Source organism: Balaenoptera acutorostrata, chromosome 6 (assembly GCF_949987535.1).
Source record: "Balaenoptera acutorostrata chromosome 6, mBalAcu1.1, whole genome shotgun sequence".
Lineage (NCBI taxonomy): Eukaryota > Metazoa > Chordata > Mammalia > Artiodactyla > Balaenopteridae > Balaenoptera > Balaenoptera acutorostrata.
The window spans coordinates 91,842,213-91,858,547 of NC_080069.1; the positions used below are offsets into that span (position 1 = coordinate 91,842,213).

At 41.7% G+C, this 16,335-nt stretch overlaps 1 protein-coding gene across 1 annotated transcript in view; it reads right to left on the bottom strand.

The window, feature by feature from the left end:
* The window catches only part of GABBR2 (gamma-aminobutyric acid type B receptor subunit 2), a 369,399-nt gene that overhangs the window by 148,023 nt on the left and 205,041 nt on the right, over window positions 1–16,335 (bottom strand). Inside the window, exon 6 of the mRNA XM_007197049.3 lies at window positions 11,547–11,747. Within this exon, the coding sequence (XP_007197111.2) occupies window positions 11,547–11,747 (201 nt within the window). The remainder of the gene's footprint in view (window positions 1–11,546; window positions 11,748–16,335) is intronic.

Below are 16,335 nucleotides of genomic sequence, written 5' to 3' on the forward strand. Positions count from 1 at the left end.
TAAGAACACAGGATTTGGAAGCAGGCCGACCTGTCCTCTAGCCCCATATCTGTGGTTTACTAATTGTGACCTGGGGCGGGATCCTATCTCCTCCAGGTCTCTGCATCCTCCTTTGCTGGGTGGCCATGACGGTTCCATGAGATGAAGTGTGCAGAGCGTCAGTCCTGTGTCCAGGACATGGTAGGTGCTCCACGAATGCCAGCCACTACTATTAATAGTACAGGTGGTTGTTCACCTGGCCACCTGGCACAGCTGCTCACCCAGGACACCCTGAAGGCCCAAGACTATGCCTGTGCTGCTAGGGGTTAACAGCCCTCCAGTGCATGGATGTCCTACCTTTACTTCCTTAGCTAATTTCCAATTATTGGACATTTAGGCTTTTTCTAATTGTTCCAAATTACAGAACTGCAAAAAAGCATCCTTGTATCTAAATTTTCTGAACACACACTGGTAATAATTTTTATTTATTTATTTATTTTTGGCTGTGTTGGGTCTTCGTTTCTGTGCGAGGGCTTCCTCCAGTTGAGGCAAGTGGGGGCCACTCTTCATCGCGGTGCGCGGGCCTCTTCACTATCGCGGCCTCTCTTGTTGCGGAGCACAGGCTCCAGACGCGCAGGCTCAGTAGTTGTGGCTCACAGGCCCAGTTGCTCCGCGGCATGTGGGATCCTCCCAGACCAGGGCTCGAACCCATGTCCCCCGCATTAGCAGGCAGACTCTCAACAACTGCGCCACCAGGGAAGCCCCGGTAATAATTTTTTCAGAAGAAATTCCCAGATGTGTAATTGCTGAGGCAAAAGGTACAAAAACCTTAAACGCTATTCACACATATAAAGGGCCAAATTATCCTCCCCAAATATGAAAAGCTAAAATTCCACTCTGTATGAAAGTACCCATTTCCTTGCATCCTGGACCACAATAGGTATTTCAATTTTTAAAATCATTGTCAGTTTCTTAGGTTAAGGGAAAAAAAAGTACATCTCACTTTAATTTGCATTTCTCTGATTAATGATGAAGAGTGAGCTCCTTTCACATTTTGATGGGCAACTCTCACTTCCAAGGTGCGTTTCCTCTTCTTGTTACGGTGAGAGTCACAACTTTTAAGGATGCTTTGTTTCAATGCATCCTTGTTATTTTTCCATCTTTCACTATTTGGCTATATTTTTCTTTATTTTAAAAGGCAATTTAGGTCTATTTCAGGCTATTAATTCAGCTATTGGCTATTTTTAAAGTATTAAAAATTTACTTGAATGTCTATTTATCTAATTAATTGTTTAAGCATAAAAGGAATGAGGCCCCTTTGGCCTCTTCTCTCCCAGATTTTGCTGCTGTGAGTCTTTCTCTGATGCAGGCAAAGGCATCCAAGGGCTGGTGGTGTCTCTTTGAGTCCTGTTTGTTCAACCTGATGATTACATTCAGATGACATTTCCAGACTTCTTCCCTATCCAGGACATGCCACTGGGGCATCCTTAAAGGTTTCTGTGACCCTCTTAAAGTTGGAAGGGGGAGTCAGACCTGAGGGGAACAGACACAGTATGGTCTCAACAGGAGGTAAATGAGTGTGGTTTTTTAACTTCTTTGATATAGTTTATTGGTGATGTTTTTTGTGTATAGACAGTAGAGGGGATTAAGATCAGACTGTTTATTCAATTTGACATTGGGGCCAACACAAGTCCCTATATATTTTTTAATATGTACCACTTGTAAACCCCTATCTTTTCTATCTCATAAAACTGTTCTTCATCCAGGGGAAAGGGGGGTGGAGGACCCTGGCAATGTGGCTGTTTACCTCACTTCTGTGCGTAGAGTCCTTGGAGTGGGACACCAGTGTAGCTTAGCTCTGAAAGGTGACCTCATTCTCACTGTCTTTGCAAGCACCGCGTTGAAGTCATTGCTACCACACTATATCCCAGACCATTCATCACTGTTCCCAGGTGAAGCCGGCACAGATCTCCCTCAGGCAAAACAATGACAGCAGGAAGAAACACTCTCACAATTGTCGGAGAAAAAGTAATAGTTGTTCTTAAAGCAGGTCTCCAATTATTCAGGGCAGAAGAATTTCTTCCACTGTAAAGCAGACACTGAAAACTGATTGATTACTCATTCTCTGAGGTCAAGTTTATCATGAGAGGCTAAAAGTTTCTGAGAAAATAACTTTATATAGAGAGTCCCAATTACTGACACGTTGTGTTCCACATATTTTTGAAAGGCAGTTGTTGGAACTTGAAACATATTTTCATACAGAAACTATGTTATAAATAGTGGTTAGGTTCCCAGGCTAGCCCACATAAGCTTGCTACCTCACAGTATGACTAAACTTTATGGGTCTGTCATTCCAGCAGAACCAAGCCGAGCCCTGCTTTCTAGGACAGGTGAGGCTCATGGACAGAAGAGAGGAGAAGGAGGAAACATCTTCCACATCTCCAATTGCCACCCCCCAGAGTGGCAAAACTGGCAGAGTCTCTCTCTAGCATCCCTTGTGGGATGCTAGAACCACAGTCTCATTTGGAAGGTACAGTAGGGGACAGTCTAGTGGTTCTTTGACTCCAGTTTGTAGGTCACCCAGGGAGCTTGTTAAAAATGCAGATGCCAGGGCCCTACATTTTGTTTATTGTATCTGTGGGATAACTTGGGCATCTGTATTTTTTAAAATCCTTTAAGATTTCAAAATACATAAATTGATTACCACTGATTAAGTCCCTCTTACAATCTGATTCTTGGATTTTCTCAATAGCAACTTCCAGGTATTTGTTGAGCCTTTTCTGAGACTCCTCCAGTGTTGGGAAGGTCACTATGTCTTCAGGGAGAGTCTTCCACTTAAGGGATGCCTGACGTCTATGAGACTAGTCTTCTGGATACAGAGTTTACACCTATCTCCCTGTAACTTGCTATGTCTTCCTGTGGAACCACAGTGAACATGTCTGCTCCCTCTTATCCACAACAGCACCTCATACTGCTGAAGTCAGTGACATGCTTACCCTGTCCCCTATATGCTATTCTTCACCTTTTAAGCAAAACAGTCTCAGTTCAGACTTCTACTCTGACTATGATGAAATAGGTTATGTCAAACAAAAGCTCCCATGAAGAACATTAAGGAAAGCAGCATAAAATATAAAAATAGCTATCCAAAGGTATCAGAAAGCAACCAGGACATCTAGGACTTGAAGAACCAAGATTCTGGAGAGAAGAGAAGTGTTTTGAGAAGAGTCCAACATTCTTTGCTGCTTCCTCTGGAAGCATTTGCTGATTTGTAAGTGGGAAGGCTAGTTATAGGAATAGAAAACACTGGATCAGAGTTTTCAGCAGTCCCTCAGAGATGGGAAGACAAAAAACTATAGTTCAGGGTTATCAGGGTAGCAAGGCTTATAGGCCAAGGTCTCAGAAGAAGAGGAACTACAGAATACCAGTATGCAGACTGACATTTGCACTTGAAATATTTGGTGATAACTAAGCTGCATAAAGCAAGAGGCTGAGAAGCCAAGCAAAAAGTGGTGGCTAAGGGGTTAAGAAAGTAAGCAGATGTGTTTGGAGTTTCATGGCATTAGGAAGACAAAAATTGGAATCCAGGGCCAACCCAGTAAACACCCCAGGATTTTAGAATGCTGAAGGACAGATAGGAGTAAGGGCAAACCAAAATAGACCAGGCCTTGTGAAAACTAAAACCAAGCTTGGAATCATCTCAGTTCTTTATTGGATAAAGTGACCTGCCCCAATTCTAACTGCTTGCTTGAAGAGAAATAAATCTTCTCTGGAGAAAGATAATGCCATCTGTAGCTTCTTTAATTTTTCATAACCAATTTAATGAATTAAACTTACTAGGTATGCCAGGTGATAGTATCAAATTTAAAAAGAAAAAAAGAAGGAAAGAAGAAAGAAAGAAAGGAAGGAAAGAAGAAAAATAGGCAATAGAAGCAGGCCCACAGGTGATCCATATCTTGAAGTTATTAGACATGGACTTTAACATAGCAGGTTTATATGTTCAAGAAAACAGATAAAAGATATAGAATATCACCTGAAAACTGGAAGCAATGAAAGAAAAAAAGAATAAAATGAAAATCCTAAAAAAATTTAAAATACAGCAACAAATGAAACTAAGCTCAACAGATGGATGAAGCAGCATATTGGACACAGCAGAAAGTAGGTTAGTGAACTGGAAGAAAGGTTAGTAGTAAATATTCACACTGAGGCACAGGGAGGAAAAAAGGATAGAAAATAGGAAATGAACATAAGAGATATATGGAATGTGTTGAAAAGGTATAGCACATGTATAACTGGTGTCCTAAAATGTGAGGGAAGAGAGGATAGGTAGAAGCAATATTTAAGAGATATTTTCCTAGAATTTCCCCCAATACATATCAATCCACTGATTCATGAAGTTCTATAAAGCTTAAACTCCAATCAAGATAAACCCAAAGAAAACCTCACTTCAGCACAGCTTAGTAAAACTGCTGAAGACTCAAGCAAAGCAAAGACAAAATCTTAAAAGCAGTTAGAGAAAAAAAAAAAAAAAAAAGGATGCATTATCTTCAAAATAGCAACATTAAGTCTGATGGCTGATTTAACAGAAACAATGGACACCAGAAGACAATGAAATGACATCTGAAAGTGCTAAAAGAAAATAACAAACCATCTAGAATTCTACACCTGGTTAATATATCTCTCAATCTGAAAGATGAAAGAAAATTTTAGACAATCAGAAACTGAGAGAATATGTCTCCAGCAAACCCGTAGTAAAAGGAAGACCAAGAGGAGTTCTTCAGGCAGAAAGAAAATGATCATAAACAGAACAGAAATGAAGGGAGGAATGAAAAGTAATGGGAAGTGTAAATATATGAGTAGATCTAAAATGGAACATGACATCAGGTTCAAGGACACCCAAGAAAATCTCATAGAAGAAGAGGGACTTAACACTACCACCCATCAGGTCTTATAAAACTTCAATTATTAAGGCAGTGTGGTATTGGTTAAAGGGTAGGCAAATAGAACAGTTGAAGAGAACAGAAAGTCCAGAAACAGAGCCACACTATATACACTCATTTAATTTATGATAAAGATGATACTATAGCATGGGGTGGGGGGTAAGGAGGATTTTCAATAAATGGTTCTGAATCAATTGGTTATCTATATGGAAAAAAATTAATCTTGATCTTACCTTAGACCTTACATAAAATCAATTTCACGTGAATTCTATATCTAAAAGTGAAAGGTAAAACAAACTTCTAAAAGACAAGATAGAAAAATATCTTCATGAGCTTGGGTGGGCAAAGATGCTTAAACATGACACAAATGCTATAAGTAATACATATAACTGTCTAAGAATTCATATCCAGAATACAAAAAGAACTTCTACAAATCAATGAGAAACAGGCAGAGAATCCAAGTGGAAAAATGGGCAAAAGACTTGAATAGGCAGGTTACAAAAGAGGATATCAAAATGGTCAATAACGATATGAAAAGATCAACAACTTCATTAGTCATCAAGGAAATGTAAATTGAAACAAAAATGAGATATCACTACTTACCCACTATATTGGCTAAAGTTAAAAAGCTAACAATGCCAAATGTTGGTGAGCATGAGAGTTGGTGAACTCTCAATCACTGCCGGTGGGTACGTAAATTGGTATAACCACTTTGGAAATCTGTTTGGTGGTGTCTACTAAAGCTGAACATATGTATTCCCTATGACTCAGAAATTCCACCCCAAGCATGCACCCAATAGTAATGTGCGCATATATTCACTGAAATACATCAAATACCTATAAATAAATCAAATAAAATACATGCAAGGGTTCCACACAAAAAATTACAAAACATTTCTGAGAGAAACTGAATGGATGGGAAGACCCTATATTACAAAGACGTCAGTTTTTCCTAAATCAGTCTATAGATTCAGTAAAATCCCAACAGCAAACCAGAGCAGATTTGTGTGTATAAACTGACTCACTACTCCTTTCTCCTGCCCACAAGGCTGCTGCGCTGATGGAGGAAGAGAACTACAATTTGTTGAGCATCTATTGTGTGCTCGGCACTTGGCAAGATATTTTCCTCTGTATTACCTCATTTAATCCTTCTAAATCTGTAAAAGAGATATTATTACTCCAGTATAATGAGAAACAATTTCAGAAAGGCCAAATGACTAGCCCAATGTCACTGCATCACTATTGATAATGTTCAGTTGTATATAACAGAAAAAAAATTATCACTGACTTAAATGAGATAGTCTATTTCTTTCTCATGTAAAAGATGATCTTGGGTAGGTGGTGCAGGGTTACTATGGCAACTCCACAGTGTAACCAGGGACCCAGGCTCTTATCTTTATGCTCTGCTATCTTAGAATGAAGTTTCAAAAAAATAAATAAATAAAAAATAAAAAAAAATAAAAATAAAGTTTCCTTCTCAAGGTCACCTCTTGATCCAAAATAGTTGCTATAACTCTAGCCATCCCATCCATATTCCAGCCAACACAAAGGAGAAAGAAAAAGAAAGGCACTCCCTCCCCTTAAAGGAGATTTTAGAAGTCTTGTATAATACTTCTACCTAAATCTCATTGGCTAGACTTAGAATCCTGGCTGTATCTAGCTACATGGGAGGCTGGGAAATGTACATTTTCAGATGGGTGGCAACATACCCAGTTAAAACCAAGAGTTATGTTACCGAGGGGGAAGAGGGGCTATGGATGTTGCATAAACAACTATCTGTCTTCCAGAGTCACTCAGTTGGGAAATGGTGGGGCCAAGATTCATATCTAACCAGTGCCAAAAGGCCACCATACCCCTCCTCCCGAGCCCATATTCCTTTGCCACACTGCCTGTCTCCCAGCGATGTGGATACTTAGGGAAGCAGAAGGGAACAGGAGCTTTGCGGGGAAGGCGAGGGCAGAGGCAGCAGCATTGTAAAGCTTGACTACCTGGGGAGCACCTCTACTTTTCCGTGGAACCTTCTCTTCCTCCTCTCTAGAGCCCAGAGCTTCCCTAAAAGCCCCAGGTTCTTTGTTATGGCGCTCCGATGGCAGTGACAATGAAATGGGTGCAGCTTTTCCCAGGTCATTGCTCTAAGTTGAGGACTCACTAGATTTCTGTTTCCTCTTGTTCTGCTGTGTTGGATATACAGTTGTGGGTGGTCACAGAAGCTTCTTGCCAGAAAACATTACAAAACTCTTCCAAAGAATGAGCCTGTGCCTTTGATGGAGGGTTGGGGCCCACTTCTGAGATTCCCACTGATTCCACGGTTCTGTGAACTTTTCCATCTGGTGCCTTGGCCCAACTCTGTGTGTCTCAGCAGGGGAATGGTAACAGGGAAGAATGTCCTTATTAGAGAGGCTGAGCCATCACTGGAATTTTACACCAGAACTGTAAATGCTCACAGTGGAAACAAACCCAGTGGGACGCTGAAAAGTGAAAGCTGACACTGGAAATCACCAATGTCAACAGAGTCACTTTGGGGAAACAGAGTGGTGATGGGGAACTTTAACAAGGAGAAAGAGTCTCTAGGGCCAAAGCAAGTATCCAGAGGCTGTTTACGTGAGGTTCTGAAAGACTGAGCTCTGAATGTACTCGGGGAAGCCCAAAGGTCTGCACTTGTCCCATCACTGCAAATTCCAACGGGAAGGGACTGATGAACATGCTTGGGAGGGAGACCATGACCTTGTTATTCCTCCTACCAGAAATCTCCTGGGTGCCAATGAGCAAGCTGGGGACAGCTTGGCACCAGAGACAGGCATATGGAAGAGGCAACCACGGAGAATGCATTTCAAGAGGGGCCACTGTTCCACCTGATTCTGTGACTTTATCAGGAGTTACCTTTATCCTGGGGGTTCCAGGGTTTAACATTATAACCATATCACACAGCTTGCTGTAATAACTCAATACCATACTTACAGAGAATTTTGCTGTGAAAGGAGTTACATGGTCCAAATCTCTCATTTTCAGTTGAGGAAACTGAGGCCCAGGGATGGTGAGTGTCTAGCTGAGGTGGCAGATTAATTGGTGACAATGCCAGGATTTGTACTAGATCTCCTGATTACCAGACCCATACTGTCCTGTTCCGCCACTTACTAACAGGCCCGCTAAGAAACCACAGAAAGGGCTGATTTGAATGTGCTCTGCTCCTAAGCATGTCACAAGTCTAGAGGGAGAGCATGGTAGAGGGGAAGGGGCAGTGAGTGGGGACTTAGCAGTCCTGGCTTCCACTCCTGGATCTGTCCCTGACCTGCTGGGTGACCGTATCAGTTTCCTGGGGCGGCCATAACAAATTTCCATAAACTGGGTGGTTTAAAACAACAGAAATTTATTTGCTACCAGTTCTGGAGGCCAGAAGACAAAAACTAAGGTGCTGGCAGGGTTGGTTCCCTCTGTAAGCTCCAAGGGGAATCTGTTCTGTGCCTTTCTTCTAGCTTCTGGTGGCTGCCAGCAATCCTTGGTATGCCTTGTCTTGTAGACGCATCACTCCCATCTCTGCCTCCATCTTCACATGATCTTCTCCAAGTGGCAAAACTCCCTCTGCCTTTTTCTTATAAGGACACTTGTCATTGGATTTAGGGTTTACCCAGGTAGTCCAGGATAATCTCATCTCAAGATTCTTAAATTAATTACATCCACAAAGACCCTTTTTCCAAATAAGGTCACATTCACAGGTTCTAAATGTTAGGACCTGGACATATCTTTTTAGGAGCCACTTTTCAACCCACTACAAGGATCCTGAGTATGCCCTTCCGCTTTCTGCTCCTCAGCTTTCCTATGTGTAAATAGTGAAGATGGCAAGAGTCCACTGACTTGCTTCTATACGTGTTTGCTTGTCTTCATGGATACTGATGGACCCCAGAATACAGGCATCGACCCAGCAGCCTGTGCCATGTGGATCACGGTCCCCAGCAGTCACATACACCGCAAAATCAAATTCAAGAACTATTTCACGACTTTCTAGAACTTCCTTTAGCCATATATTCTTGAAGATTGGTTGAGGAAGTTGGCTTGTGGTCAGACCACAAATACGAATGCCTTATCAACTCTGGGCCCTACACCCTGGGGAGAGAGCATTCAACAAGAGCAAGTGCAGAGCATGGGCTGAGCATGGGAAGGGGCTTGACGAACACAACCTGTGCAGGGCAAGGACCAGGGGGAGGTGAGTGAGGCCTTCCCTTCAGGGGCAAAATGGAAGGAGCCAAAACCCTCAGTAATCAAGATTAAAAAATCAAAACTAACGCAAAAAAAAAAAAGAATCCACGATGAGCAAAATTTTAAATAAAGACAAGATGTGTTCTTGTAATTATGTGACTCAAATCAGTTCACCCTAATCTTGGTTTGTGGATCTTGTCTTTAGTTAAAATTTTGATATTTTGTTCATCATGGATTTTTCCATTGAGGTCTTTGGAACACCCTTAAATTTTGCCCTTAGTCCTGGCCCTGGAACTGTTAAGTTATAACTGGAGGGATGGGCCCTATAGGGACAAGGGATGGGGATCAGTGGGGAAAATTAGGGAACAAGTAGTGATTCCTGTGCTACTGGAAGGATCTGAGAGTCTGATGAGAGAGGCTGGTCTACATGACCTCTAGGAGAGCCCTAAACCCTCTGAGTCCAAGAGGCAAAGAGTCTTCAGATTTCCCCGCGTAACTTCAATTATCTTTTGACCTCGAGATAATGTAAGAAATGCTGCCTCTTGTCTCAAAGACTGTGGGACAGGGACTACGTCGCCCGGAATTTCAGAAGCTGCCCCAAGCTGGGAGTCTGCCTGGCTCTGCTCTGATGGCACTGCTCCATCCTGGGAGGCCCAGGAGTGGGTGGCCCACACTGTGGGATGAAATGAACAGCCCCAGGAATAGCCCCAAGGTGTCCATTCATGGGCACAGTGATATGGGGGTGAGGTCAGCCTCCTCACCAGGCCCAAATTTAAAAATTTAAAATTAAAAAGGAAAGTCAGTGACTTGGGAGATGTTATCAAGTCAAAACATTTACTCTGAAAAAACACTGCAAAAAATGATCTTCCCAAAATGCATTCCTGTGCACTTGCTCACATCTGTGCATGGCTTGCCCACCCTGGGGAACATTCACGCTCCTTGGAACGACATTTGAGGCCCTTGGGGCGTCTCATGGCCCTTACCCCCACTTAGCTTCACAGATCTCACGTGTAATCATTTACATCTTTGGTCTTAAGTCTCTCATTTTAATTATTATACTGTCTGCCTGTATGGAATTTTAGTTTTTGTATTTTCCTCAAATTTTATACTATTTTTAAAGTATAGGGTATCCCTGGACCCAAGTATCTTCTAATAAACTGTAAACTTCAACACCTTTAAAAATAACACCTACTGAAATAAAAATGAGTTGTTTCTTCTCATTATTCAGCACCTCCAAAAACTTCATATTGTCATTGATTTTGGTATGAAGATATTTCTTTCAACATTTTCTACCCAAAGTGTTTTTCCAGGATCTCTCAGGTGCCACGTGATCTATAGAGCTGCTTATAAAATGTGTCCTAAGATTTGCCCTTTTTGGACAAATCAATAAGTCATTCTTGTAGTGTTGGCTCGGACTGAGATTAAATAATGGATAAAAATAATATATATGTTTTTTACTTTACTATGAAGTTGATTCTTTAAATGAAATTGAAGGTTGGTAGAGAATTTAAAAATCTGAGATCAGAGGAGACAGAAAAGAATCATGTGCCCTGCTGTACTGAACTTTGGCTGGTGGTTAGAATTGAGAGATGGATGTTGCCATCTTCACCGGGGCTGTCACCACCTGATTCTTGATAATGCTTTCACTGATAGAGAATAGTGTACTTTGGAAATACTTTTACATGCACCATGCTACCTGTTCTTTCACAGCCCTATGAGATAAGCAGGCCAGGGGTTAGTCATCCCTAGTGGGAACATCCCTAGTGGAGGCCTGAGGACTTAAGCACCCTGCCAAGGTCCTCCTCCTAGTTATGACAGCACAAGATGCCAGGTGCCATGCCAGCCACGTTGCACAATCTGCCATTCAGTCCTCCTTTTGACCCCGGAGGAGGATATTTTCACCACCACTCTACAGATGAAGAAACAGCGGCTCAGAGAACTCAAGCTCAAGGTCACACAGCTGGTAAGTGGCAAAACTGGGGTTTGGATCAATCTTTCTGGTCTTTAGTACATGTTTCCCCAAGTCTACTTGTGGGGTCATTCGTCTCCTCCAGGCTGACAGGAGCATCAGTGAGACTGAGAAATGACATTCCAGGTCAGAGGGGCACAGGATGAAATGGTGGCCTCGTCTGAAAGTCAATGCCTGCAGTTGGTGCTATACTAGTCACGACTCCACCCCTTACGCATACACTATGTTATGTGCTTACAAAGCACCCTTACCTCATTTGATTCCCACAATTCCCTAGAAGGCCATGCAGTAGAGAGCTGGATATCCTCATTTAACAGATAAGCGAGGCTCAGAGAGGTCACATGCTTTGCTCAAAATCACACAGCAAAGGCCAGAACAAGATCTAGGTGCTTTTTGCCAACATCATTGGACAGCATGATTAAGGGAGATGGGCTTGGGGGCTGAAATGAGCTGGCCAAGGCACCGACCTTTCCTGAGATGGTCTTGATCGGCTTGGAGCTCAGGGGCTCGAAGTCCACGCCGATGTAGCCCTCCATGGCAGCAAGCAGATTCTTCCGGAGACAACGGGACGAGTTGGCTTCTGTGTGCACCTGCTCCCACCAGGAAGGCTCATACCAGCCCGGGATGATCCATTGGTATTTGCTACCGTACATATTCTCCTCATATGCCTGCAACAGATGGGTTGACCATGAAGGCACCAAGAGACAAACATTTGTTCAAAGCTTTGTACCCTGTGGGAAAGGTGGAGGGGACTCAGGGTTCCTCGTACCAGAGGATTTGTTAATTTTTCTATTACTTGCTGGGTCTCCTCCTCATTATCTCTCAAGGGATCCAAGGTAGTTTATAGGAAATATGTATATTAAAATAATAAAACACTGAATAAAATAAAAACATAAGTGCTTGGGAAAATATAGATTATAATATGCTTATTGGAGGTAAAGGGAATAGAACATAGACAAGTCCACCAAAGGTTCCAACACTACAGATATAAGCTACATATTTCACCATGAACTTCCTGACAGTCCAAGAGAAAAGGGCAAAAATATGAATTGCATAGCTCTTATTTTCAGTAAGGAGAAAACATACCAGTTCTTCAGGGACACAAAATGTTTTCTAGGCTTTAATCCCTAAACAAAATGCCTCATATGGAGGTCACTGTCAAATTAGCTAGCATGGTATCAACACCATCCCTACAACAAACAGATTTTCATAAGGCTATTTTTGTATAGATCTTTACTAAAAGCTGAGATCATAACCTTAAAATATAACCCAGGGTGGAGCAATTTTGCAAAGGGCCAAGAAAATTTAATGTAAGCATGCAACTTATATAAGATGCCACTTGGCAAACTGAACATCTCTCTAAATCTTTACCCAAAGCATGGTGTACATAAATCCAGATCCTAAAAAAAAGTCCCTTATATTTATATACTTTACACGCATCTTATTTGTCATTCATGTTCACCCTTTGAGATGGTCTAGGCAGAGTTTATTATCCTCATTTTAGAGATGAGGAAACTGGAAACCAGAGAGGGAAAGTCACTTTTCCAAGGTCACACAGTCTGAACCTGGGTCTGCCTACTCTTACGCTGCAAAGCCACACTGCCTGCCTCCCATTTAAACAAAAAGTTGTCAGACTGTTCTAATATACCCCCATTTGACTTTAATTCTTACTGTGATGATTTTTTATCTGGAAAAGCATGCTTTTTGATAGCTTAGATGCACCCAGAAAATCCCAATTTGTAGGAATGTCACATTCCATCAAAGTTGGGTCCAGAATGGAGTAGAGCTCACATTCCTATCAGTAATCAAAACACCCAGAAGTTATTACAGAGAGCAGTGGTGTATGTAAATGCTCTCTGTGCACTGTGATGAACTGTATACATTAAAAAATGTGAACCTTAAACGATCCAGCAATTTGTTCCTAGGGAGCCACCTATGTTAGGAGGACATTTTGGGAAACAATTCATGTCACACCCCTTTATGTTCCTTGGCTTAGAACAAAGACAGCATAGAGGCCAGGAGGGTGTGGAGAGAGAAGCCTGCAAGATTGCTCTGGACGCCAGGGAGATTTTGGCTGCCCTCCACTTAGGCTCCAGCATGCTAATCGATGGTCTGCCCAGAAAGGGTGGGCCAGGGCCCTTTATATTTGTGTATATTAGAGAATAGTTACTGTTGAGTCTAAGAGTTGGAGGTGTGTTCCCTTCATTCCTACATCTGAGGAGGCAACTCTTCTAAAACTCTCTCAACACCTGAAAAAGCCCAGCCTGCAGTGTGGAGCGTCTCATTGGGGTAAGTGTGAACTAGAATATTTGTTCTTTAGCTTAAGCTCAGATTCCATCTCTATGGCCTCTGCCCATTGATTCAGTGAAGCCTCCAGAGATTAAACTGAAATTGTTTCATAAGAGAGCCCTTCAACTATCTCAAGGTAATGATCACATCGCCTCTTCTCTAGACTCCTCTAATGATATGGGACTTTCACCTCCCTCATTCTAGACACTGTATTTCTCATAATGCAGCCTCAGATCATAGTCATTTTTTCCAGCAACTACATTGTAATGTTGCCCCAATCAAAACTGCTGTAGAAAAAACACAGAGAGCCCTAATATTACAATTATATAACAAAACCCCAGTTCAACAAAAGAAGGCAGTTTTCTGGGCTTCCCTCTAATAAATGGGGTTTAGCCCACAGAAACTTTTTTTTTTTTTTTGAGAAAAGATAATCCCAGACCCTGGCTGGGGGCTAGACCTTTGAACAAAAGGGTCATCCCAATGACCCCAGGTCATTTAATCAATGGCAGAACCTGTGAGACTTCACAACTCTCATCTTTCACTGGCAGGGAGGAACTCACATATATTGAGCCCCTATTATGTGCTAGGCCATTTATATACATTATCTTATTTTATTCTCACAACAACCCTATGAGATATGTGCTATTATCTCTATCTTATAGATGAAGACATTGAGGCTCAGAGATTGAGGAATTTGCCCAAACACATTCAGCTAAGTCAAGGGGACAAGATTCAAAGTCTGTTTTTTTAAGTTTCCCTCTTTTCTTAGCAAAACAAACAAAGTAAAACTTTCTGGAAGCTTCCTCAGTCTTAAAAGGTTGAGACAAGATAGCCCCAATTATTAAGAATGTATGGTAAGTAAGCGTCAACAGATACAGAGTGAGGACATGAGGAGGTCTTCTGATCAGATGCAAAGGCAGATTTGCATTATTCTCTGAGACCAAAGACTGTGTGATAATTTAGAGGCAGCATGGAGCAGGAAGTCAGGAGCCTCCCAGGGATCTGCTGTGATAGCTGTCTGACCTGCCATTGTTCTGTTAGGTGTTCCTTGTGAGTGAATTTTCCAGAAAACAGAAGCTCAGTCCATTTGAATGACAACACATTTTGTTTAGAATATTAGTCAATTTTGATGAAGATAAAATTTTTTCTACTGATCTTTTGAAAAAAAAAAAAGAAAAAAGATTATAGTCAAGTAGCACTAGATTCTCTGCCACATACCAGCTGGGTAACTCTGGCACACAACTCCTTGGACCTTGCTTTTCTCATCTATAGCCTGTGGAAAGCAAAGCCCATCTCACTGGGTTGGTGTAGGAATTAAATGAGGTAATATATGAACAAAAAAACAACCTAATCAAAAAATGGGCAGAAGATCTAAATAGACATTTCTGCAAAGAAGACATACAGATGGCCAATAGACACATGAAAAGATGCTCAACATCGCTGATTATTAGAGAAATGAAAATTAAAACTACAGTGAGATATCACCTCACACTGGTTAGAATGGCCATCATTAAAAAGTCTAGAAATGGGGCTTCCCCGGTGGCGCAGTGGTTGAGAATCTGCCTGCCAGTGCAGGGGACACGGGTTCGAGCCCTGGTCTGGGAAGATCCCACGTGCCGCGGAGCAACTGGGCCCGTGAGCCACAATTACTGAGCCTGAGAGCCACAATTACTGAGCCTGCGTGTCTGGAGCCTGTGCTCCGCAACAAAACAGGCCGCGATAGTGAGAGGCCTGCGCACCGCGATGAAGAGTGGCCCCCACTTGCCGCAACTGGAGAGAGCCCTCGCACAGAAGCGAAGACCCAACACAGCCATAAATAAAATAAAAAAAAAAAAAAAAAAAAAAAGTCTAGAAATAATAAATGCTGGAGAGGGTGTGGAGAAAATGGAACCCTCCTACACTGTTGGTGGGAATGTAAGTTGGTGCAGCCACTATGGAAAACAGTATGGAGGTTCCTTAAGAAACTAAAAATAGGGCTTCCTTGGTGGCGCAGTGGTTGAGAATCTGCCTGCCGATGCAGGGGACACGGGTTCGAGTCCTGGTCTGGGAAGATCCCACATGCCGCGGAGCAACTAGGCCCGTGAGCCACAACTACTGAGCCTGCGCGTCTGGAGCCTGTGCTCCGCAACAAGAGAGGCCGCAACAATGAGAGGCCCGCGCACCGCGATGAAGAGTGGCCCCCACTTGCCGCAACTAGAGAAAGCCCTCGCACAGAAACGAAGACCCAACACAGCCAAAAATAAATAAATAAATAAATAAATAAATAAATAAAAATTAAAAAAAAAAAAAAACAAAAAACAACTCACATTATTAAAAAAAAAAAAAAAAAAAAAAAAAAAAAAAAGAAACTAAAAATAGAGTTGCCATATGATCCTGCAATCCCACTCCTGGGCATATATCTGGAGAAAAATCTAATTCGAAAAGATACATGCATCCCTATGTTCACAGCAGCACTATTTACAATAGCCAAGACATGGAAGCAACCTAAATGCCCATCCACAGATGAATGGATAAAGAAGATGTGATACATATATACAGTGGAATACTGCTCAGCCATAAAAAAGAATGAAATAATGCCATTTGCAGCAACATGGATGGACCTAGAGATTATCATACTAAGTGAAATAAGTCAGACAAAGACAAATACTATGATATCATTTATATGTGGAATCTGAAACATGATACAAATGAACTTATTTACAAAACAGAAACAGACTCACAGATATAGAAAATAAACTTACAGTTACCAAAGGGGAAAGGGGGGGAGGGATAAATTAGGAGTTTGGGATTAGCAGATATCAATTACTATATATAAAATAGATAAACAACAAGATCCTACTGTATAGCACAGGGAACTATATTCAATATTCTGTAATAAACCACAATGAAAAAGAATATGAAAAAGAGTATATATCTGAATCACTTTGCTGTACACCAGAAAGCAACACAACATTGTAAATCAACTAT